Raw genomic sequence first — 25,888 nt, forward strand, 5'->3', positions numbered from 1 at the left:
ATGGAGATAGTTTATTTTTATGGGAAGCAAAATCTGATAACCGCTGCAACCATTAGATATGTGGTGTTCCCGTTCATCTTCCTCATAAAACTCAATGTTGTTACCAGCTACCTCTCCATTCAGGCACAATATGGTTGTTGTTTTTTTTTGCAGAGAGAGTTGGAAATAACTTGGTTTCATGTCATAAAGTTTAGGTTTCGTCTCATATAGTTCAGATTCAAGAACAGAGTGGTTGCGGTAGACCGCCTCAGGAGTTTACCTGTCACTGCAGTAATTCTTAATTGGCTAACAATGTGGGCTCAGGAAAACACTGTAACGTCCGCACCCTCTGCCCCTGTCTGACGGTTATCCCGTTCATACCAGATCTCCTAATCCTCCGGGGGATATTTGCGCCGTAGAACGTTGCAGATTCTTGACCTTGCTTGTCATGTCATTCTCTTCAGGAGAGAAAACGCCTCCAAACAGGTCCGTTACAGTTCGCGCGAATGTTTCACGCCGTATGTCCCCAACATCTCAGGGACCGATCTGGTGTCGTCTTTTTGGTGTCGTCAAAAGCCCCGAGGCCCTGGCCTCAGGCTAGAGTTGCACGGCAGGTGCTCGGTGGAGGCCAACCTAGGGTTTTTGGGTAATTCTATCTCTCTATTTCTGAATGCTCCAGATAACTACGGGAGACGTTTAGGCTGATATTGTTTTGAAGAGATTGTTTTAAGCGCATTGAGTATTTATTTGGCTGGAACAATGTGTGTGTTTAGAGCCTATTTCAGAACATTTTGGTCTTAAGTATGCAGATGGTGGTAGCTGGAAAGAAGAAAAATAGCATCTCACCATCTTAATGTAGACTCTCACATTTCTAAAATAGATTCTCACTTCATTTGTTGGCTTTAGGCAATGTTAGAGTTTTTAAAGTTGATCCAGTTTTATATATGCAGAGAAAGTTATCAGTGCGATAGCCTGCTGTACTTTGGTGGTTTAGACTGTTTAAGGCATAGTAATGCTGAAAACATTCACTGTACAAATATACAAGTCCTGTATTTATGCAATTTCAACTTCACACCTGTTAGTCAACTTTAAATGCTGCAGTTGAGATCCTAAATATGGTCTGTCACTAAGCACAGAGTGACACAGATAAAATGCAGGTCTGATTACCACTGATGTCACTTTTGGAAGGATGGATGTTCACACACACGCACGCACACACACACACACACACACACACACACACACACACACACACACACACACACACACACACACACACACACACACAACCAGCAACTCAACAGTATTTGCCACTAGCTTAGTGCATTAGTCACCCTCGAATGCTGTGTGCAAAATCGTCACGTAGACGTTAATTAAGAGCAAGTCTTATTTTTTAGCGGCTCGAGTTTAAAAGTTCACAGCATGCGGTCTTTCATTCTGTCCTTTCTGTACCTGTCAGTAAGTAATATGCTCATCATCAGGGGGTTGTAATAAATGAAATATTAACAGACTACGCTTTTGTGTTGAGGCCACTTAAAGTAAGTTTAAATGATGGTTTCATTAAAGAGACCTTAAGTTTCTTTTTACCCATTTGAAGTCGGCTCCTAAAATGCCACTGACATGAGGTCCATATTAAAGAATTGTGGGGTTTCTGTTCTTTTGTTAAAGGACCACGCTTTCCATTTAAAGGCTGTCTAAAGACTCACTGGGCTATTTGAATAGCAATTGTGCTTCATGTATTTTATTTTTAGTGCTGTGATTAGATTGGAAGGTTCACTTTTGAATTAAAATGCATGCAAACAGGATTCAGGCTTTTGAATGCGTCTGTTATATGCAGAATTGCGGGAGCACATTGAAATGGTGTGAAAAGCCATCCTTTATGAGCCACTAATTAAAGGCAGCATGAGGAGGATTTGTCTCTTGCGGTTTGTAAACACAACATTCAAAGTGGGCCCCTCCTCCGCCGGCTCATCGCTCTAGCCAGTGGGGATGCACCAATACTGATATCGAGCCGATACTGACTCAAATAGAGTATCAGGGAGTGTGGGGCCGATCTATTAAATTCAATCATATGCTCATAAACTATATACAATATAGTTTTAATAACACTGATATCCTATAATTAAACACTGATACTCGGTACTGACCAGGTATTGCTATCGGCATCGGGACCGAAAAGAAGGGATCTGCGCATCGTTAGCAGCTGGTTCAGCGATATTCAGTCCAGCGAGCTAATGGCCGTAGTATTTGTGTTTTAGACGGGAGAATTAAGCGGAGCTTCGGACTCAGTCGACACTGGTTACAGATGCTGGTTACAGACGCTGGTTACAGACGCTGGTTACAGACACTGGTTACAGTGTCGACCAGGGCAGAGCAGAGCCCACGGGGGGGAGAAGAGGCCGAGGATTGACAGCTGGAAAGGCAGCGAAATGGAAAGAAAATGGGAAATCCAGGCAGAGGACAGGGTCTCTGCAGATACAGACAGCACCACTCACTTCTACTGAGTCATACACGATGATGTGTGAATCCATACATTGTCGTTTTTTTTCCGAAATACTCATCTTGCCTTTAGATTGACAGTAACGGAGATTCCTTGTGGATTTGGTTCGTCTAATTTTCATGATGCTTTCAAGACTCTCATGAATAAGCATAATTTTACCCTTTTTAAATAATTGTGACTGACAAAAAAGTAAATGCGTGTCAGATTGAAGATTATGTCTCTCTTCTAATCGCACATATAAAAGTGAGCATGTTTAAATATAGAAATGGTTCCATATTCAACACTCGCATGAAAGGCTAAAAAACATTTGGATTCTGTGCTTCATTTCCAAAGTGTAATTTCTTCTGCTATGAATATTGCCAAGCAAACTAGAAACTGTGTAGGCCTGTTATAAATATTGGAAATTGAATGACTCGCAGATCAGAGTGGCAATCTGGTAAATTGTCTCAGAGGGTGGGCTGGAAGCATGGGAGTGAACACCGACTCCCTCCTCGGTCGGGACTAGATCCCCTGGAAGGTACAGAGTACCTGCTAATCAAACAGCGTAAACACCTTTTGCTCAGCGATGTGGAATTAGCTGCATATCCTCATAAGCCTTTTGTCAATGAAAAGTATATTAAAGCACTGTAAATATGCTGTGAAAGCAGCCGTAATGATGCTTATTATTTTCTCTTTTTTTTTTCTTCTTTCCTTTACCCTCGCAGCTGTTCCGTTCCCCCCCAGTCACCGGCTGACGGCTAAAGAGGTGTTTGACAGCGATGGGAAGCCCAAAGTGGACGTGCTGAAAGCCCACCTAACCAAGGAAGGCCGCGTGGAGGAAGCGGTGGCCCTGAGGCTCATCGGAGAGGGCGCCTCGATCTTGCGTGCGGAGAAGAACCTGCTGGACATCGAGGCCCCCGTGACAGGTCAGTGGTCCGATTTTAGCACATCGTGTCCAGGGGTGAGCTTAAAGATTTAATCGATTGGACAATTGACTGAAAATGTATCTGCAAATATTTTAATTGTCAATTATTCATTTGATTCATTATATCTAGTCAAAATACTGATTATTTACTGGTTCCACCCTCTGCATTGTGAGGATTTACTGCTAACACACGGAATATGATCTGCTTTTCTACTTATTTATAGTTGGATGAAAACAAGACATTTGAAGACGTCAGCTTGTGCTTGACAGAACATTTTATTTAATAGATAATGAAAATATTCGTCAAATTTCAGGACAGCTTAAGAGCTCTAAGGGAAAAAAAACCTTGACCTGCATTTGTGCTTTTTTATTTATGACTTAACAAATGAGTGATGGCGCTCCACTTTAAAAGATGAAAATAGTGTTTGCATGCAGACGTGGCAGAAGAAGCAAATCATTTTCCAACTCCCTGATATCCAGCCGTTTCCTTCTGTCATTATTTAATCTGCCATGACGACGATACAGGACTCCAAATCACATTAAAAATTGCACTATATTTAAAATATTTAAAATTGTATCTAATAGATTTAATATATTCAACTAAACTAACTTGTGCAGGCCAGAACTGTTTGTTTTATGCGAGCTAGACACGTTTTAGATTTGAAACGCACACTCTGGGTTATTTTAAGAGAGGACTGCATGCTAACAGTCAGATGAAAGCTTCATTTATTTATTTATTTATATTAAGTTAAGTGAGTCACTGTGTCTCCGGGCCACGTGTGGGCCATGTGGCCAGCCGTAGCAGTGTGTTTTTACTTTAGTAAACACACAGGTTTAGTTCATCCAATTTGCCAAAACGAACAACCCTGGTGACGCTCGCTCAGTTGATGCAGCTTCATGCATTTAAACACAGTTCCGACACAGAAAAGCTTAACAGGCTGTTTAGATAAACACCTGCTAACCTTAAATAAAGATAACATGACTTTCTCTGTTGCTCAGTTGCTAACCAGTGTGGCAAAAGTATAAAATCAGCATGACAAGCTGAACATTTTCTGTCACTTGTGGCTACTAATTTTCCGCACAATATTTATTTATTTTACAGTTGAGCTCTTATTCAGTCTGAAAAGCGCCCTGGAGCTGAAGTCCAACTCATCGGTGCCTGCCTCGCTGAATGAACGTACTGTAGAAGGAGGCTCGCTGATGCATATGCACAGAACCATTGTTGTCTTTCTTCCTGGTCAAGTGCCCTGTTCCTCCATTAGACTTTCTGATGAGGCTTCTTTGATGTTGTTGTAATCAGAGGCACAGACCTCCTCAAAGGATCTATGGCAACCCATCATCATTTCCAAATACGAGATTGTTCTCAAAATACAGTCCAGAGTGGCCTGTGTGCTCATATTTGGCAGGCATCGCTCTTACTTAAATTCATGAATGCACAGCCCTTTTTGAACAAAAGTGTGGGTCTCATATGTTTACTGAGGCCATTATAATAATAGAATATTTTGTCTGGGCTGTTAAAGAGAATGAAGCTTAACAAAAAGATGCAAACAGGTTTGGACAAAAGCCTTATTTGCTGCCTCGGTCTTCATATTTGCAGGCACACAGGCAAGGGATTAGGATAAATCCTGTTAAACATAACTAGATTTCCGATTATTTATTTTATTTTTATTTTTTTTAGCCATGTATAAGCGTAACTGGATTTTTGAGTGATTCATGTGCATGACAAAGTACCACTGTGGACCCAATGTAGAGGGGTGAAAGGAGAACAAATCTGCACACAAGTGTATCTCAACAAATTCAATTCTAACTCGCACGGAACCAAGTTGTATTGACCTTCCAGTTTAAAGTAAACACTACTAAATGCGTCCATTTCCACAGTGAAACTGTGCTATCTATCCAACTTAAACACATATGCACAATAAGGCAAAGTTGTGATCTTTCTCAGAGCCTGTCCTCTCACTATGCCGTGGCTCAGAGCAAATAGAGAAATCTCTTAAAGGCACAGCGTTTGTTATATAAGACGTTAATTTAAATACACTTAAAACGTGTACGTGCTGGATTAAAAATTCGGCAGTCGGTGTGACGGCGTTAATCCAACATGTAAGCATGTGTTATGAGCTTCTGCCCTAACCTGATGACAATCTGGTTTCTTATGTGTAAACAGAGCTCTAACTCTGACCTTTCGGGAAGGTTGTCATTTAAATTCTTACAAGCGGCGTCACACGCTAACACGTGTTGTTTTCAGATCTGAGAACTGTTCAAAAAACGTTGATTTCGTCCAGCAAACCTCCATCCTTTTGTTGTGTTACATAGAAACAGTGGGCAGCTCCTGTTCTGTGTGCAAGCCGTGGATCCTGAGGAGCTCTCTGTATGTGTGTGTGTTTGTGTGCGTGCACTTGTGTACACCAGCGCGGCAATGAAGCGCTTCTTTCCCTCCCACTCGACACCCCTGTCTCAACCCCTCTCCCACGCACGAGTCCTTTTCAACAAGGATTTCTCCGTTGCGCGTGCTCGCGATCCCGCTGTGTTTCCCTCTCATGCGTGCTCCCGAAACTCACACACCGCTCTCTATAAACATTTCTTTTGTTTGTCTCCTGTTCCCTCTTGTCTGCCATGTTTTATCCCTCCTTGTCATGCTCAGAGACCGGTTCTATATCCCTCTGTCTCTATCTCCCAAACGTGACACGCGGTCAGCAAATTAGTGAGTAAATATTTATCGTCGTCGATATCGGCCGTCTCTTCCCTCGCTCCGCTTCTCACATTCGCACAGTCACTTCCTGGTCGGGCCAGATGGCAGGTGGGGTTTTCGTGGAGGGAGGGGGTGCGTGTGACGACTGAGCTGGCTTAGGCCACCGAGTACAAGCTGCTCCCATGGCCTTCGCACACCCATCGATTTCCCCCCCCCTACAGCCACATCACCAGGCAACAGCAAGCTTTTACACTGTTCATACACCTGTTTGCAGTGCGGGTGCTCGACTAAAACACTGTGAAACAAGTGTACAAGTGCACAGTATTTCTTATGATTCATTCTAAGTGAGGAAATGTTATGAACTCGGTTGTGAAATATCCTGTGTACACTTTAAAAAAGGTCTCACTGAGACCTTGATCAGCATGATCATTTTATGAGCTGAATGTGAATTGTGCTTGCTCTGTGAAGCATTTCAAGGCCATTAAACCCTTTCCTTTAGTTTGTTATGCAACCGTTTTTCAATGAGAAGTACACTAATGTGGATATTAGAGACAGATGGATAAATTGACTGGGGTGATATTAGCTTATTGCAGACTTTTTATTTATTTTTTTACACTCTCATATATCAATTGGTATCGGTCGTGCTAAAATTTATATTCCCACCATGGTTTACACCTCCGGTTCCAAACCCGATGAAAACGATAGATGAGAATAAACATATCTTTTGTCTTTTCTCAAATGCTTTGTTTTGAAGTGAAATACAGGAAAGAGTTGCCTCTTCACGCCTCTCAAAAAATGAAATAAGCAGCGGTTCACACCAACACAGTAGTTTGAAGTGCGTTGAGCTCGTCAATGTCCAACTCTAAATCAGACGTAACATGTATTGGAGACAGCAGCTTGTCCAGCCATACAGAACGATGTTCATAACAGATCTGCAAGCTCCACCTCCCCCCCTTTGCATAAATGCATGCACTGAAGGATGTACGCTCTCACTGAGTGCCATCATAAAAACCGGGGGGGGGGGGGGGGGGGGGGGGGGGGGTGTATTGTTATCACCCAGTCTCAATCAAAACATGATCTGGCACAGTCTGCCTCGCCGTGGATTTCGCTCGCTCAATGAGTACACAGGCCTTGTGGAGTGGCCTGTGTAGGTTCTGAAGCCAGGTTGTGTAATGCCTGCCGCCCACTCGGTAGCTGCTGCCCGCTGATACGCTGCTACTCAGGGAGATCACTCCAGTGCACAAGCAGGAGATGGCCAGAACGAATTGTTTCTCACTCCAGATAATGTACTCCCACCTGCTCTTCTTATGTGGGCTCTGGTTCCCACCTCGTTTTTTTTTTTTTTTTTTGGTGCGCATTGTGTGACAAGCGGGAGGGAAGGCAGGCAAAGCGTGTCTGTAGGTGTACTGGAGCGGAGAGCGATTGGATGGATTGCGTGTTTGCTGTGATAAAGCAGGGCCCCGAGCTGGAGGAGTGAGCTATTGTGGCGTTTGTTTTTTTTTTGTTGTTTTTTTCTCGTCGAACAGCCTCGTCCACGCTCGCACAGATGAGGCGACTACAATTCACAGCGACCGTCACATTTGGTCTTTTTTGGCCAGCGATTAAACTCCCGTCGCCATGTCTCCCCGCTGTTCACTTCGCCTGGCAAAGTGACAGCTTTCCAAAAGGTCAGCTGGAGGTGCAGTCCTCCCACACACACACACTGTGTGCTTCAGGTGAAATTGCAGCCTCTCTACTCCCTCACCAACGGACTCCCTCCTGCAGAGCTGACTTCTGAAAACATGAAAATATTGTTAATTTCCCTGTGAGCACTAAATTTTCACAATAATTGCTCTCTTGGTGGTCATTCCTTTAGACAGAATTGTACTCTAGGGCACAGTGAAATGAGTGTTTTTAGAACAAGGACTTTACAGAGGGGACGGCTGCCTGTTGCATCCATCTCTGTGTTTCTACACTGTGGATGGATTGCGTTGTTTTCCCTCGGTGGTACTCGTCGTGGTCCTTTATCTGGTCGGCAGCAGCCGCTTAGATTTGTTTGAGGATTCGTTTCCATAGCAATAACCAGCCATAGCATCACACACTTTCTGGATAAAACCAGATGAATCAAGTTGATTGCCTAGTTTTATTTCATCTTGACATTTAGTACATTAGCCCTTAAAGTGAAGCCTCAGTGGTGGCCAGGGTGCAAAAAAAAACAAGATATGACAAAAAATATATGCAAAAGGTGCCTTTTAAATTTTTTCAGGATCAAAGAAAATGTCTCTCTCGCTTTAATTGCCATTTCTTTTTACATTTTTATTAAACCGATGCAAGGTCGATGCTTGCTTTACCCCAATTAAAACCTAATTTAAAGGTTAAATGTTTTGTTTTACTTCACCATCCAAGAAAACCTGGTATTGAATCCTAATTAAATAAAGGCAAGCAAAAAATGTTAAAGCGTAGACGAGCTAATGTTGCTCTCAATTGGCCTGTCATTACTCAATACATGGCCAAAGTAAAAAAGTTGATGCATAATCATTTTGGCACAAATTGAAGGCTGTTCTGAAGATAAAACCATCAAGACAGTTAGGAGACTGAAAACAAATATTAAAAGAGCTACACAGATCTTTTGACAGTTAAATCTTACTGATTTGAATTGATGAATATGAACATGAAGGTTATGAACTGCATGTACAGTCCGCTCACTGTCACCTACTGTATCGTTGGTAAAAGAGTAGGGGGATTTGTTACATAAAGACATAGAAAAATAGAAAGCAGGTGAACAAACCTCCAACACATGAAGGTATGTTGTATTTTTTTTTTTTTGCATACTGGTGTAGTCCACACATACATCTGTATTTTTATATCCCTTTTTCCTTCTGAAAAGAAATCCTGTCAACACGAGCATGGTTTTAAAACACAATTGAGGCGCTGCCGGGGCCAGTGGGCAGGTCAGACCGCACACAGCGGTGGCGTTGCGGCAGAGTATGCGTCGTGGGAGTGTTGCGTTTGATAAGAAGCCGTCACCTCTGCAGCGCATTCTGATGTTGATGTGTAAACATGTAAAGAGGTTATTTGGCCACGTCCACAGCTATAACGCTGTTTGTGTGTGAACGGAAGCCCGAGACGCTAGAAAAAGCCACGTTGACAAAAATACCTGAAGTTAATAAATGCAAATAAATAAAAACATTAGTAAAATAGCTGCAATTTAAGTTCCCTTCATTCAAGCATTGTTTTTGCCATTATTGTTCAGATGAATCGATGTTTTTCAGTATCGGCTTGATTGCAAGACGGACTACGGGCATCTTCAGAAATCGGACACAAATAACGAGGCTCCTTTTTTAAAGTTGGTCCACCACTGTGGATTTAAACCGTTACACAGTGTGGGTTTAATAAAAGACCACTGGTTAAGCAGAGGTTTACGATACAGTCAAGGAGAGCTGATTCTCAGAGCCGTCTCACGAGGCTCGTAACTTCACATAATTGCTCTCCAACGTTGTCCTCCAGCTCCCACTAATTGGGTATCTCTCTGAAAGACTTTTTCACCGACTCCTATTGTAATTCTTCCTGCGAGATACAGTTCATAAAGCGATAAACAGCCTTGCGAAAAAGAAAGCCTGTGTCCTTTTTTCAAATTAGATTTCAGTCTATTCACCCTTTTGTTAATTGCTCAACTAGCTTGAAGAAAAGATGAATTGCGGCACTTTGGCATCAACCGCGGATGCCGTGCGTATCGTTGCTGTCGCTGCCATCCCGTTCACATTCGATATCGCTGATTGCCGTCTTTGTGCGGTGTGTTTATCACCGCTCTCAGGTGAAGAAGGTGACTTTTGACTTTTCCAACGTGTTCACTGAAGTGGAAAGGCTTTAAGTCCGTGTTAATTGCTGTTTTGATCACACCAGCACAGTATAGATTTATATCTGTGATTTAAATGTCTTGGCATTTTTATATGACATCACAGAGGTCACGGGTGAACCCACACTGGACGCCACTTGACAGCCTTTTAAATGAAATATGAAGCGCTGCATCAAGAAACTAGCAAAGCAGTTAAAGCATTGCAATAGTAGTTACAACTAATTCAGCAAATTGGCTCGATAAACAGAACGGGAGAAAAAGGGTAATACAAGAGCTGCAGAGCGGAGAATGATTAACGAGAATACAAGTTGTTTTCAAGCCCAGTTTTAACCCAGTACTTCACTGAATGATACTTTTTTCTACTTCTTTTGTGTTCACTGTCAGTAAAACTGATTTTGACGATATTCTGTGTCAATTGTGTCCAGCTTCTCCTCAGGGAAAGACCTCGACACCACCGTTGAATGCCAGGAATTTACCTAAAATCCGCTGCCATTTCCCGGAAAAAAGTACCTGCGGATATAGCGCCCGTGTGTTCTCGTGTATCTGTGTGTACCTGTGTACCGAAGACTATGTACTGAAACAAAGACACCTTCTACAAGCCTCATTAAAGCCGCCGCGTATTTATGGTGATTTAACTGGATCTACTTTCCAGCTGCAGGTTTCAGCTGGCAGCTTACAGACCTGCTGTGCGGTTAAATACTGCTCTGGATCCGCAGTTGAGCTTTCAGGTGGTGTTTCGCGTTTCCCAAACAAAGGCTAATGCCAAATAAGAGAAAGCCACTTGATGAAAATGACTGCAGGTTTTTATATGCAAGTCTTGAGCTCCGTCAAAGCTATCAGCCTTTCTTTTTCAGCAGGAGATCTGACAATCAGCTTGAATACATTATTATATTGCTCATTTTATAGTATTTTTTTATACCCTGTGGTTAAATACTCAAATTGTATTTTTGTATTTATTACCTGTGGACCATATGGGAACCACCAATGAAATGTATCAATAATAAGTTCCGGTGTAACGACCCGTTGAACCAACCCTTTAGAGTAGCTCAAAAATCGACATAAGGCCCTTAAATCAGACGACCTCACATGCACCCCCGTCAGTCAATGACAGCTAAGCAGCAAATCTTCTGTGGCCTCTGCTCCCCTCTTCTCCCTCGAGAGTAATAGAGTACAGAGTCACGGATACCAATCCAGGTTGAGTGATTTGCTGTCCCTGATTTCTGACGCGGACGGGTTTGTCCCAGGACACTCCGCTGACGCCGTTTAACGATGCCTGCAGTGCTGCTGGTAGCTGTGCAGGAAGGATGTGACGCTAGCGACGCCGTGGAGTTACCCGTGGTGCTGAATATACTATATCATATCCCGGTTAACAAAACATGTTAAGAAATGGAGACGACTGCGAGCTTTCCAGTTGTTTCAGCCAATGAAGTTTTAGTGTATTTGGCGAGGATGTGTTCGAATTACGAGCCAGTTGAAACACCTCAAGGTTACGGAGAGGCCGAAAGAGGATGTGGTGGAAAAAGCGAGCTGCAGCCAGTTCTTGTGATTCCTTTCCATACTGGACAGCTACTTTTAATAATGAAATCAGTGTTCACTGAAGTATTGACTTCTTTTGTGAGAGTGGAGCTTGTAGGAAAGATGGCACTCTTAACAACAAGTTTGACAGATGTTGTTTGTGATGTGATTCATGGCGTCTAACGATACAGGAATTCTAGCGCGTCTCTGCTGCCATTGATAGTCAAATCTAAATTCCTCGTACAGACTGTGATTTGCAATTATGCTCATACATTTTTTTTTTTCTGAATGGAGTGGATTCAGATTACAAGCCTCATTTTAGTGAACACTGAGTTTGTAAAATCTGCTGTTATTATTGTTTTTACGTCGTTTTCCGTTTTATTCTTTGCATAATGTCCCGCCGTAAGCGTGGGCTGTAGACAGTGGTCCATGTATAAACGATGCCTTTTTCCAGTTACAAGTGAGCAGTTTATGTTAATAACAAAATTTCACATTGTTTGACAAAGCAAACTGATTCAAAACAATGATATAGTGAACTGCCAGATGGAATGTTTGTCACTATAATTATGAAAAGCCACCAAAGTAGGTTTATCCAGGATTTTACTCATATAGGACGTCTTCTGCGGGATAGCATACATAGTCTGAGCGCCTCACATCTGACAGAAAATATAGAAATAAGCAAATAGCCTCGCACGGTGTTATAGAGGCTTTCATCTGCTGTTGCTCAGCTGTAAAAATAGCAGTTATCCTGATGTGCCTTTGTTCCTCTTTCTGCCTTATTCCAGTGTGCGGAGACATCCATGGGCAGTTCTTTGACCTGATGAAGCTGTTTGAAGTCGGAGGATCACCAGCATCCACGCGCTACCTTTTCCTGGGGGACTACGTTGACAGAGGGTATTTCAGTATTGAAGTAAGTCTGGGTATTTGTTTTTGTCCTCACGAGGGCCTAATCAAGTGTGACACGCTGTGTTTATTAATAGCTTTCTTTGAGCGTGGATCAAATCAGGCTGCAGATATTGGAGCGGTGATGGGCCTTTTGTAATAACTTCAAATATAGCCTGGATAGCAAATGTCACTGTGTATCTCAGGGTTATGTGGAGAGAGATTTTTAATATGAAGCAAAATGCACGTATTTAATCTGCGACTGCAGATTGGAATTAACTTAGATCTGTATTTCCTGCCATCTTGTCGCCTGAAACATTCTACTTTTATTACTAAAATATATTGTAATGGAGTGTGCCGTGCCTGTCCTCTGATGGCTCCTCTGAAGGATTGTCATCTCCTCCTGCAAGCCTGAACTATGCCACGAAGTGCACCGCATGAATATTTCATTATAAGCAGAATTGCTTGTATTATGCCACTCCGTGATATTGACAAAGTCTGACTTGACGGTTCATGTTTCCAGTGTTATTTAAAGATGACAAGCTAACTGTTCCCCAACCTTTCTTTTGTGCTTCTTTGTTTCAGTGTGTGCTGTACTTGTGGGCCTTAAAGATCCTTTACCCAAAAACACTGTTTTTGCTGCGTGGGAATCATGAATGTAGACATTTAACAGAGTATTTCACATTTAAGCAGGAATGTAAGTAATGCTTTGACACTTCTATTTGGTTTTTTTCTACATTTTGATGTAGATTGAGTCCAAACAGTCTGGTCTGTGACTCTCTGTACAGAGGGGAAGGAGGACTAAGTTATTCTTTTAATAAGCTGTTTATCATGCGTCCATCGACCTCAAACGCTCACTTAAAAGTGCCCTCTAGCCTGGTGCGGGATTCACTCTGATATTTTGCCTTTCTTGTTATTTACACAAGTCAGAACTATTAGACAGAGAATGGGGGGGGAGTAAAATACAAAAGAGCTGTGAAATTGTGCTGTTTTTAAAAATGTGTTTGGGGAGTTTTATGGCACTTTGGAGAGCCTTTCCGCCGCAGTCTAGCACACTGTGAGCCCCAGTGTACGAGAGCTGTGTTGTTTGACTTGGCATGCTTACCTTTCCCTGCCCTGTCTCTCCCCCCCACCCCACCCCCCATGACAGGTAGAATTAAGTATTCAGAGAGGGTGTATGACGCATGTATGGACGCCTTCGACTGCCTTCCCCTGGCTGCCCTTATGAACCAGCAGTTCCTGTGTGTACACGGAGGACTGTCTCCAGAAATCACAAATCTTGACGACATCAGGAAAGTATGTGTCTGATTCGAGGCCATTTTCTCGATCATTTCATAAAGCTACAGTTTGTGTGTGTGTGTGTGTGTTTTTAACAGCAGGTGGCTGTTAATGGCTTTAAAAATACAATTGAAGCTTCCTGTACGCCTCATATGCTTTCTGCATTCATTCAAAGTTAATGAGGAGATAACTGTATTTGTTTTAGAATGATGGGCTGTGAAAATAACAACCGTAGTTGCAATGCATGAAGTGATTCACCCAGATGTGTCTCAAGTACTGCTCAGGACTTTGACACCAGGGAATGTAAGCACCGGGTCTGGTCCTCAGTTGGACTTAAAAACATCAAATGTTGAAGAGTCGGATTCTGCTTTCAAACTAATTCAATAATTCCAAATGGATTTTATGGCTGCAATCAGAGGGCATGCATAATAGAATTTGCTCTATTGAAGTGTCCATCATGCTACCCATCCAGTAATCCACAAGCTTTTTGTTCGAGAAAGAGCTATCCTTGGCTGAAAGCAAAGTCATTTATGTTCATTGCACCAAAAGAATGGCTGCCATCGAGTTTTTTTTCACGTCTTTCCAAAAAAAAAAAGAAAAAAAAGCCTTCTAGGTACTCAGAGGTGAGCGCTGTCTTTGAATACATCATCCACACTGTATATTCAAAATATTCCACTCCTTTCTACCCTGAATAGAATTTGAGAATCACTTCAGCAAACGCGTTAGTCAGAGTCACGATTTAATTATGATCACGGCAGCAGCAGCAGCCGCTCTCCCAGAGACGGCGAAAGTGTTTTCTCTGCAGCAGAACGCACACTCCATGTGCCTCTTTCCAGTCAAACACGGCTGACACGAGTCCCAATTTTTCTTCCACAGTTAGACAGATTCAAAGAGCCCCCAGCATACGGACCAATGTGCGATCTGCTGTGGTCCGACCCCCTGGAGGACTTTGGGAATGAGAAGAGCCAAGAGCATTTCACACACAACACAGTGCGAGGCTGTTCCTACTTCTACAGGTGAGTATTCTGTCTCTTACAGTAAGAGAGGAATTTGATGTTTTAGAACATTTCTGTGTTGGTCATTTTTTTTTTTACCACATTAGAAAATTAAAGGATGAAGGATTCCAGCCAACAGCCGGATAGATAGCAGCTTTGATTCTCTACTAGCATTAAATAGCGTCCGCCATGTTCAGTCTATAGGACTGATACTAAGCCAACACTTTGTTTTATATTAAAAACATGATCTTAGTAACCGTAATCAAAAAGCTTTTTTTTGTGTGTTCTGACTAATTTTAGGAAAAATAAATCATCTACTCATTAGCCTTGGCTGTGCGATCTGTAAATACCTTATTGCCAAAGACAATACAATAGAAATGTTCCAAGACAGAATACTTGAACTTAAAGACGGGTACGGAAGTTGCTGAAGTGCTTCAGTAATCATAAACAAATGTTTTTAAACAAAAATGGAAAATAAAGTTGACAAATCAAGACACCCGGCTTCCAAATTTCCATTTGTCATCCACTCGTTTTCTCCGCCCTGCAATTCCTCAACCGTGAGTGGGAGATCGACATTCGTTAGAACATGGCGTGCATCAGAGAAGTCCCAAAGTCTCCTCCTCAGACAGTCGCCGGTGTTTATGTAACTCGCATTACCTTCAAATGAGCAGAGCGACTGAACAAACGGAGGAAATGCACGGAGCAGGGCAGTTCCCACTGTCACAAGATGTAATGAACTAGCGCATTACCACAAGGCGCAGTGCTGCTCCACTCATTATTGCCTAAGCAATGCTTGCTTGGCCCCGGCGTGCCTGGGGCAAGCTGGCAGAAGTACTCCGACATGTCCTGAGGCTCCTGATTTGCATTTTTCTCCTTCTTAATAACAGGTGTTTCATAACCACTGACTTAATAGTATTTTAATGTCCACGCTCGGAAATGAACTCCCAGTGCCGCTCTTGGTGTGGATTCGTGAGGACACACTTTGCCTGATGGTCTGAACATCTTTATGTGAGCCATTACACTGCAGATCCACAACAGGTCCTTTTCCCGCTAATGTCATCGCTTTACTGAAGACAGACCCAACAGAATCGTTATGTAATGTTAGGTGTATGACCTTTTTTTTTTTTTTTTTACCTCAAGCCACTGATTTGACTGTTTGTGCTGTACCAGCACCCTTGTCAGCCCGCTGCCTTTTGGTCAGAATTCCTCTGCGGTCTTGTTTTCATCAGTGTCCCTCACGTCATCTGCCCAGGGCACGCTCGCTAATTGGCATCACGCTGGCATTCAGGATTTATGAGACAGTTTAAGCCAGACGGAGAGGGAGCCATTCCTCAGCACCCCTCCCCAAAAAAACATTCAGCTTCTTTGTTGCTTCTGTCTTGCAGCGACCAATAATTCCCCCCCCAGCGCCGTAGGCACGCTCGTAACTTTTTTATAAACGCAATTCAGGCATGAAATTGCACATGTTTTGTATGCGGTCGTTTTCATTTTAGCCGCCACTCAGCAGCGCAAATAAATCAGCCTGATGTGATTTTTTTTTTTTTTTCCATTGGTGTTAATCCAAGCTATTGATATTAAAACTAAATTTAAGAGCTTTAACATTGACGTAGTGAACATGCAGAGCGATACTAATATTGCACACGTTTCAGTTCTTGCACAAACTCCTCATGTTGGCCACGGAGCTCATTAACATCTGCGCCCTGTTGTTGGACAGATGGGAGACGCTCGGAACTCAAAAAGCAAAAAAAACAAACTAGGCCAAAATGTATCTTGTCTGCTGAACGGCTCCATATGGCAAGTATCTACATCTGTTGCAGGAAATCAAGTGAGAAATAAAACATTTATTCCTAATTTCTTCCCCCCCCCCCCCCCCCCCCTGCAAAACTCATTATGTTTTTAATTCCCTCTCGGCAACTGCTCCCTCCTTTTCACATCCCTCCCAGCAGATGTTTCTTGTGACTGTCAGGAATGCATGTGTTCTCATGTCTACATGAACCAAGATTGTTAATGAACCTTTCTGAACTCCTTCAATTTCGGTCTCCCATTATGGGGTTTTCACACAATTTAAATATAGAATATTTTTTTTCTGCACCAAGCATGGTATCGGAGCATGCGATACAAATAAACAAGCCATCCAAAGTTAATTTTCTTATATAACACTTTTTACAACCCTGCCTCAAAGTACTTTACATTGAGAGATGCAATAAAGCTGCCATAAGAGTATAGTATGTCAGTCAAACTCGATCAATACTGGATTTTGTTGTGCAGCATTTGCTAAAAAAAAAAAAAAAAAAATCTTCTCTTGGTACTTTTCCCGAGAGGTCGGAAGCCAAAATGTATAGTTTGGTTTTGATTACTTTATGTGGGCGTTGTTCATTGCTGTGCTCTGATTTTGCTGGGGCGTTGAGCTAAGATTACAGAATTTAATACAAAGTCATAACCTGTTTTTGAACAAACACAATATACTTCTTCACTGAACAAAGGTTTGGGTATTTTGAGATTGGATATGGACTCTGATTGTACTGTTTATTTCTAGGTTGTTTTTTTTGCGTTTAGAATTACGACTGATCCAAGTAATCACAATGATAAAAGTTTCACATTACACAGTGTAATAGAGATGCCCGAAAATTCACCCCGATTGCCAGAAATGCTGTGCAGTGACTTTTATAATAATCAGCCAAAAATTCTAGAGATGAAATAAAAAAAAAAAAACAACTTTGATTTAGCCCCTGTTATTGTATAGTGGTTGTGATATAATGTAAAGGTGTCACTCCTTCACTGTGAGCTGTCACTCACTGCGTTCATTACACAGCATCCCACGATTCACAAACCCTTGCGTCCACTGTTGTTTTACTCATGTTTGTTAGAAGCAACGCTCAAAAAGTATTGTGGCAGTGCAGTTTTACTTTTTAAACCTATTTTCAGGTCAGGAGATTTTACGTAACAAATGCTGTCTGCCAGTGACTTGTCTTCTGCCTTTCCCATTGCGAGCATAGGAAATTTCCAGTGGAAGCTGGTGCTGAGAAACGAAAGGTTGTAGCATGGAAAACCCTGAAACCACACTGTAGTCTGATAGTTGGCAGTAAGGTTTTTGGTCTCCCTGCTCACAGAATGACTCGATCAGCGTGAGCATAAAACATGCTTTAACGCTCCCCAGCGATCAACTCCTTTTTCTTGAAGAAACCGAAGTCCGCTACGAATCATGTGTCGTACTTGACGTTATTTGAGTTTCATTCGAAAATAAAAATCCGCCGTTCCAAAAAAGACCACACCTACTCCGCTTACACTATGAAAGCTTGTTTAAAAGTAAAGCATATTACGGGTTATTATGTAGATTATGATACCTTTGCTGGCAAACGTGTTTTAGACGCATTAAAGGGCCTGTTTTGAATTCAAGGCAAACTTAACAATTGATATGAAAGCCGTCAGGCCAACCTTTCAAGGCAAAGCGCTTTATAAGCCACATGGTTTTAGAACAAATTTAAGCTTGAACTCAGAGTTCAGAGTTTCTCTGAGCACAATCAATAATACCTCGGACTTATTTCATTATTTCTATTGATTGTTCTTCTTGATCTTACTGGGGTTTTTTCTTGATGTATGAGTAAACCGAATGTTTGTCTCTTTTATTCAACAGCTACCCTGCAGTCTGTGACTTTCTACAACACAATAACTTATTATCTGTCATCCGGGCCCATGAAGCGCAGGATGCTGGGTGAGTGTTGTGGCATTTCGTCGTCTCCTCTCACACTGTCACGCGGCAGAGTGAGTCAGAGCAGGGTATTAAATGAAAAGCTACCCCGGGGGGGGGGGGGGAGTCTGGAAAGCTGGTTTCGGTGCTGGTTTTTTGCAGTCTGAACTTTGAGAGAAGTCATGTTAATCCAAGAAATGAAAATGAATCCAGCAGCAGAAGGAGGAGTAAGTCGGCCAGATGTGATGGGACCAGTGTGATTCATGCAGACCTAGTCAAGAAATGTGGTTTAAAAAGTCAAGTTTGATTGTGGAGTTTTGCCACTACATGTTGTTTACTTCAAATTCAGACACATTTCTAACAACACGCTGGAAAGCCAAGGCAAATTTTCAAACGGGCAGGTGGGTGGATGTGTCAAGCTGATCTCCCTTTTAAGCGAGGTTAAGGCGGTGGGATTCACACCACACAGTTGTTTACCATTCCCTCCCGCAGCGTGGTCACATGGGACGCCTGGACACGTCTCAGATGAGGCTGCAGCCCCAAGCCAATTCAAACCACACATGTCGTAATGTTATTGAGTTCCATACATGTTTGTTTGCACCTTCTTTCTTTCTTTATTTTGATCTCTGTAAATAGTTGCTGCGAGGTGTGGTGCAGCAAACGTATCCTCTGAGTTAGTGCTCTGTTTACCTAAAGCTCGATTCCATTCCAAGTATCCAAACCACCAAACACAGCACAGACGTTCCTGGGAGATCCGAGTAGGTGGGTTTGAATGCTGAGTCGGTTCAGCGTGATGATGACTACTTAAGGGCATGTTTAACCTGTAACGCGGGGGATTTACTCTCGTAAGGCTACGCCGATGTTGCCCCCATTGCCGATGCGTCAGCATACAAGACGAACACACAGCCGCGGTGAAAACAAGAGGCCATGAAAACTGTCGCCGCTAATCATATCCCGAGGGTTGAACACCAATGATTAATCCATGAGTACAAGGTTGTAATGTTTACTCATGCTTACCTCTCCTTTTGGATGTTTCACCAGATACCGCATGTACAGAAAGAGTCAGACCACTGGCTTCCCATCCCTTATCACCATCTTCTCTGCACCCAACTACCTAGATGTCTACAACAACAAAGGTAAGGCTTGTATCTTTGTCAATCTTCAGTGGCTAATTAAGAACATGGCAGCTGACGTTGCTTACCGAGGCTCACAAGCACCCCTGTTTTATCTCTGGTTTAGTCATCTTACTCCTGAGACAAATGTCTGGCTCCCTTTTTTGCTGGGTTTACACCATCTTCACTCGTATGCTTTGGCTCTTCACCATTTTGCAATGGGCAAGCAGCACACAAATGAGTTTTTTGGAATCGCTAAGCAGGCTTTTATATTTAGGGCATTTTGGACTTGACCACAAGCTGCACAGAGCTGCAGACTGTGTTGATTCTGAGTGGGATTGGTAGTACTAACAACCTTAGATGATAGTAGAGTTTTGTTTTACTGTCAGTACAAACAGTTGAAAATTTGCCTAACACTGGCACATTTACGGTAATGTTGATAAATTCTTTCCGCCTTAGAAAATGAATTGTATTGTCTTTTGCTGTCCTTTGTTCTTTAAATAACGCCATACATTGAGGATTTTTTTCCAATTACCCTGATACGGCATCAAAAAGGTCTTCATGAGCCTTAAGTTTCACTTATGCAGTTGATGACAACCATTTTACGCCTGTCGTACACAACATATTGGTGACAATATTGAACTTGTCCAATGACAATAATCTCTGCGCCACTGATTTTGATCGGGTCAGTTCAGGGACAAAGCCGGCGAGAAATGAAATGGCCTGGTGCCGGTTGACTTGGCACCTGGTGGCACCCTATGCTGTGCTATGGTGCCTACGCAGCAAGACAGGCTTGCCTCTGTGCTGTGAGTCAGCACTTTTTCCCTGGAGAACAGACAGTATATTGCTTTGGCTGTTGGGGCATGTTTGGATGGGGGCGGTGATGGGCGAACCACAGGAAATGGAAATGGGAAGGAAAGAGTGATGGTGCTGGTGCACGCTGTTTTTGCAATGCCTCTCGTGATGAAATGCCATAACGGAGCTTTATAATGCAGCGCTTTTGGTTTGAATACATCACAGACGGGAGTGAGGGCTGGTCTTTTCTATTTTCTTTTGCCCCATTTGCAGGTGCATTTGGTTGATCTAAGATTAGGTCACATTTGTTTGCTCCCCCCCCGCCCCCCCCCATGAGCTGCCTCTGTGCCTCCTTCACTGCACAATAACGATAGTGAAGAAACTGCAGTTTGCCTGCCTGTATTGTTGTTTATTATTAGGACCCCATTTGTACCATGCCAACTAATCTTCCGAGGACTCGTGGTCAACACGATACGAACGAACAAACAAAGTGATCTCGAGCGCATGTTGTTTTTAGTTTTGGCAGCCAATTGCCGGGCAAATCATTTACGCCTCTCGAGCTCAATATGGGAAATGGAAAATGATTTGGTCTGCACCCTGTTCTGAGCTGCGACTGGCTGACCTTCACTTGATAAAATGCCTGCCAGAGCAAGAGTGGTTATCAGAAAGAAAAAGATTACTCTCGGTTTGATTTTAGGACTGACTTCAATCAGGCATACATCCTTTACTGCCAGCGCTACGTGTTCATTATTCCTCTCGTCATTCACCGTCTGCGTGAATACGAGACGCTCTTTTTCTCTTTCGGCTGAATCTGTCATAAAGTGGCAAGATCTTTGGCTTAAAGAGGCAAATACAGGAGCAAGAGCAAATAAACATCCCTTAAGCTAAATGTCTAGTCAGAGATTTCATGTCAAAGCTCTTAAAACTTTCAACAAGTTGCGGTTATGTAATTACTTGGTTCCCAATCCACTTTATCAACTGTCTGTATCAACCCCCCCCCCCCCCCAAGTTCCACGGAGCAGGCACAGCTAGCCAATACAGTCCTATCAGTCCTGTTGATGCTCTTCTAATCAGTCGTGTGGGTGGGGTTCACTGGTAGAACCAAAGCCTCTGTAATGAATTGGTCTACTCTTAGCTTCTTGGCAGAGCTGGAAGCCCACTGAGCATGTACCGTGATTGATGACCAATCGAGTGGGCACATAAATCTTAAAAAGGGGGGAGGGAGGAGGCATCAGCGAATCCCATCAATACAGTGCAGGGAGTAGGCCAGATTAACCAATGAGACGTCTCCACGAATTGCGGTGGCGCCTCCTCCTCCTCCTCCTCCTCCTCCTCCTCTTCCTCTTCGGCGGAGGATATCTATGAGGCACCACAAACAGACGACAACTCTTCCACAAGAAGTAAAGCGGACTGGTGGCTGAGTCAGGTCGATCAACGCGTGAATGATGCTCGGGATGTGATTCTGTAAAGATATAAAGTCCTGCTTCAGGGATGCCACCCATCAATCCTTTGTCATTTGAGACAAACTGTTGGCTTTGCAGTAAGTGTCAGGCGCTGACCAGCTGTCCATCGCAGCGCTGACCCCTGCACACCGCACCCCTGCACTCCAGTGCTGGCAGGGGAGCTGTGTTAAATGAAAACACAGCAGCAGTGATTTAGCAGTTTTCACTGTTTGAGCTTCGAGTTCTGAAGGGACTGCAGTAGAGGGAGAGGAGGAGGATGAAGGGGGGGTGGTGGGTGGGGTGCAGTTGGCAGTTGCACACTTTGGAGATTGCTTGCGGTTTTGTATTAATGGAATGTTTTCTGCTGCATCATTATTGACTGGCCCCGAAAGCCAACAACTGAGTCCTAATGGTTATGGTGCTTTGATGGAATAAAAGCTAAATGTCCGAGATGTTGGCAACGCTGTTGACGCTAATTTGTATTAAATCTCACTCCTGAGACACTGAAGGATTGTTTGGGTTAGATTCATCCCACACCTGTTAAACCATATAGAACCAAATACATGTCTCCTGTCTTGTGTTGTTGTTTGATGAGGAGGTGGAAACAGGAACGGACTGATGAAGTGGAAACTTGAATGCATTTTTTTATTAATATTCTTTTAAAGAGGAGCTGTGTCCAAGAGAAGGGGTCAGGACATCACTTTAGTTCACTTGCAGGTCAAACTGGACAGAGGTCACTTTTTACACCGTTTCCTTCCTGCGGACAGGTGCTGATTGGCAGGTTGACGGGACGGGGGGGTTTTTAAAAGAAAGGAAACGGAGTGGCATGATTGTCTCCTGGCCCTGCCACTGGAATGAATGGCAGGATGGAAGCTATGGCAGTGATGATGCCAGCGCAGCAGGGAATTCACTTTTCCCCCTCGTCACGGGTGTCAGCGAGAAGAGTATCCCTGGCACGGATGAACCGCCCATCTGTTATCACTCTGGTCATTACTGGGCTTCCCTTCAGTTTCCTGTAAACATGCGGCATCAACCAAGAAATAATAACAACGTAATGCCGGACAGGCTCTTCTCGGTCCACACAAAACGGGATCTTAAAGTCATTACAGTATAATATATGCCCAGTTATGGGTCATTGGTGAGCGTAGTGTGTAGGACTGGGTATTGTTGAAGTTTCATCAATTCTAAATCAAATTGTGCTTATTTACTAGACTCATTGTTCCCATTATCTTCATATTTTTGAGTAAGAATATGGCTATGGTAAATCCACGACAACTGAGCAAACTCTGTCCGCTGGAGAAGACCGTGAGTTGCGGTTGCCAGCTCCAGAAAAAGCAATTAAAGGGACCCTTGAGTTCAGATGTTACTTTCAAATCATCATTTTGAAATCATTACCTGTTGTCGGCTAGTCATTTGTCAAACATACTGCTCTCTACTCCCTACTTATCTGTGCTACTACAACGTATTTCATTGATTTATGAACTGAAAATGAATTGGAAACCATTCACGCAGTAGTCAACTGTACATAGACTATATTCAGTCCCTGCCATCCATGTGTCATGAAATGGAGGAGAGCCGCCGAATGTAATGGACCAAGAAGGTCTAAAACGGTTGGCCTGCGATACTAATCCAGTGGAACTTGATACAAGAGGCCTTAGAGACAGATATGCAGTCAGCATTAAAGCATCAGGGGCAGGACGGCGGGAATCTCCCCCTCTTCTCAAAGCAGACTTAACAGTCCTCGTTACCGGGGAAACCGACTCGAGGCACTCCCTTTTGAATAAGTAATGAGCGGGGCACCGGCTCGCAATATCTGTGTTACCGTGGCAGCGGGCTTGGCCTCAGCTACCCTGCTGGCCCACCACCGGAGCAGCAGAGACATCTAGTGGCTGACATGCAGCGTTAAACACAGAGCTCCCAGCAGGCAGTGCCCTCCTGCTGCATGAGAAATACCTTCTAAGCATATGATCGTGCATTTGTTGTAGAGCATGTATGGATAATGGCGAAGCAGCAACGTGTTGATCTTGTCACCATTATATCTGCATGTTAAATGGAATATCAAAAGAAAAAGAGAAATAACGTGGGCCTTGACCTGCTCTCACCCAGAGCTCGACGGAGATGTTTGTTTTGCACGGGGGAGGTTGTCGGGTGTGTCTTGTTCCTTTTTAAAGGGAATCCGATTCGAAGGAGGGACGGCGTGGGAGCTGACCTTCTCCCCCGCTCTGCCTTTTTTTTTTTTTCCTCTGGGCTTCCATGGCTGCATTCAATCAAGTGCTTCGACCATGTTTATGGAGTATGTGATGTTTATGCAGGGCCTGCCCACGCGCGCGACTGCTGTCATGCACGCCGACGCACACGCATAAATACCCACATGCTGTGTGTGTGTGTGTGTGTGTGTGTGTGTGTGTGTGTGTGTGTGTGTGTGTGTGTGTGTGTGTGTGTGTGTGTGTGTGTGTGTGTGTGTGTCATGGTAATGCAATGCTTTTGTGATTGGACTGAGTTGTTGTGTTCTGCCGCAATCGATAATAACGGCACAATAATTATACAGTACATGGATGTTCCCCGACAAGAGATTTTTCTGTTTGTGTTGGAGAGTGTGTGTGTGTGTGTGTGTGTGTGTGTGTGTGTGTGTGTGTGTGTGTGTGTGTGTGTGTGTGTGTGTGTGTGTGTGTGTGTGTGTGTGTGTGTTCATCTGTGCAGCCTGGGATAAAGAGGTGACTGCAGTGGAATGTAAATGCTTTGCAATACTTAAGGGACCACTTTGATTGCATAGTTACTGCACTATATGCATTACCATGCCTCATTGATTCCGCACACACACACACACACACACACACACACACACACACACACACACACACACACACACACACACACACACACACATACATACATACATACACACTGGGGCAAACTCCTGCCTAGCAGGATGTTTTCTGACCCCATTTGTGTTGCGACCGAGGTTCTAGCTGCTTGGGATGCCAGGTTTGATGAGCTATTCTCGACCAGAGAGAGAGGGAGAGACCGAGGCAGGAAAGTCCCCCATGGTGACCCAGCCATGGTGTCCGCTTTCCCCAGATCTGGGCCACCAGACTGGCCTTGTGTATGCAAGAGGCTGGGGCTTCTATATATATATATATGCAGCGCAGATATATTTGTGATGGGCGGCTCTCATGTTTTCCTCAGCACCCACGTTCACACTGGGCCTTAATCATGGGTGAGGTCACATGGGGCCTTCTGTGGTCAGTGTTTGGGAGGTGGTTTCTATGTCAGCGGGGCACAGAGACCATGTGATTATGATAAGGCATATATAGTGAATACGACACACCGAGAAATACTCAATATGCATCCCGTCTCATTTAAAGTCAGCAGGCAAATTTAGTTTGTGCTGCTTTTATTCTGCTAACCCTTTCTACACCCTTACAGTGGACAACAACCTAACCACACCCACTGGGTCCTCCACTGAGACAGGATTAATAGAACTGCTTGAATAATTTAAAGCCACTATGTGTGTATTGTTTTTATGATTGTAGTATTGTAATTGTTCTGATGGGATCCATTTTAGCTTGTAGAAAAAAATAATAATAATTATAGGGAAATAAATCCATTTGCTTGCTCAGTCTTTTCATCTAACTCTCGACAACAAAGCAAATAAGCCCATTTCTCAGCTGTTGGACTAATTCCTTAAAGCACACTTAGTCATATATATTCTTGAAATAATGCATCACATAGGTTTTTATATACTTTAGCATTTGAAGCAGCTTACAAAGGAACACTTTCGTAGCAGAAGCAGGTGGGTGGAAGTAAGCAGTTTAGCATCTCATGGTTCCATGTCAGATTGCCTGGAAAATTACCTTACAGTGTCCATAACTATCATCCCTGCTGCCTCTGGCTATTCCCCCCCCCCCCCCCCCCCCCCCCCTTCCTCACCAGGAATTGATGGTTTTCTGTTAACTAATGAGAAGTGCTCAGCCTACAGAGCCTAAATGCTGAGCCGTGTGTTTCTGTGATGTTATTCACGCATCCAATCCTGGGAATGACAGACACGCTTCACCAACTGGGGGCGGTAATCAATACACAGAGGAAATGTTCCAAAGCGGGAAAAACGGAGATTGATTATTTCCCCCCCCCCAAACCCAAACCCTGGTTACCTTCATTTTGATGCTTGTGCGGTTTTCAAGCCTCAATTTACACATCTCAGTTTGCAATTATGCAGATGTATTAGTTCTTCTGTCAGAGTGAGAGATTGACAAACGCTAGTGTTAAGACATCAC

The 25,888-nt window shown here is 43.4% G+C and overlaps 1 protein-coding gene across 3 annotated transcripts in view; it reads left to right on the forward strand.

The window, feature by feature from the left end:
• LOC137874643 (protein phosphatase 3 catalytic subunit alpha) overlaps nucleotides 1-25,888 on the forward strand; it is a 62,383-nt gene that overhangs the window by 23,625 nt on the left and 12,870 nt on the right. For all 3 annotated transcript variants that reach the window (XR_011103324.1, XM_068713497.1, XM_068713499.1), the window contains exons 2-8: nucleotides 3,184-3,384; nucleotides 12,208-12,332; nucleotides 12,890-13,001; nucleotides 13,455-13,600; nucleotides 14,459-14,598; nucleotides 18,212-18,289; nucleotides 19,307-19,401. Coding sequence is in view for 2 of the 3 variants with exons in the window: in XM_068713497.1 (XP_068569598.1) it covers nucleotides 3,184-3,384; nucleotides 12,208-12,332; nucleotides 12,890-13,001; nucleotides 13,455-13,600; nucleotides 14,459-14,598; nucleotides 18,212-18,289; nucleotides 19,307-19,401 (897 nt within the window). In the remaining variant the exon portion in view is untranslated. The remainder of the gene's footprint in view (nucleotides 1-3,183; nucleotides 3,385-12,207; nucleotides 12,333-12,889; nucleotides 13,002-13,454; nucleotides 13,601-14,458; nucleotides 14,599-18,211; nucleotides 18,290-19,306; nucleotides 19,402-25,888) is intronic.

Source organism: Cebidichthys violaceus, unplaced genomic scaffold, assembly GCF_023349555.1.
Source record: "Cebidichthys violaceus isolate CVI_PGR_0920_01 unplaced genomic scaffold, fCebVio1.0.p SCAF_19, whole genome shotgun sequence".
NCBI lineage: Eukaryota > Metazoa > Chordata > Actinopteri > Perciformes > Stichaeidae > Cebidichthys > Cebidichthys violaceus.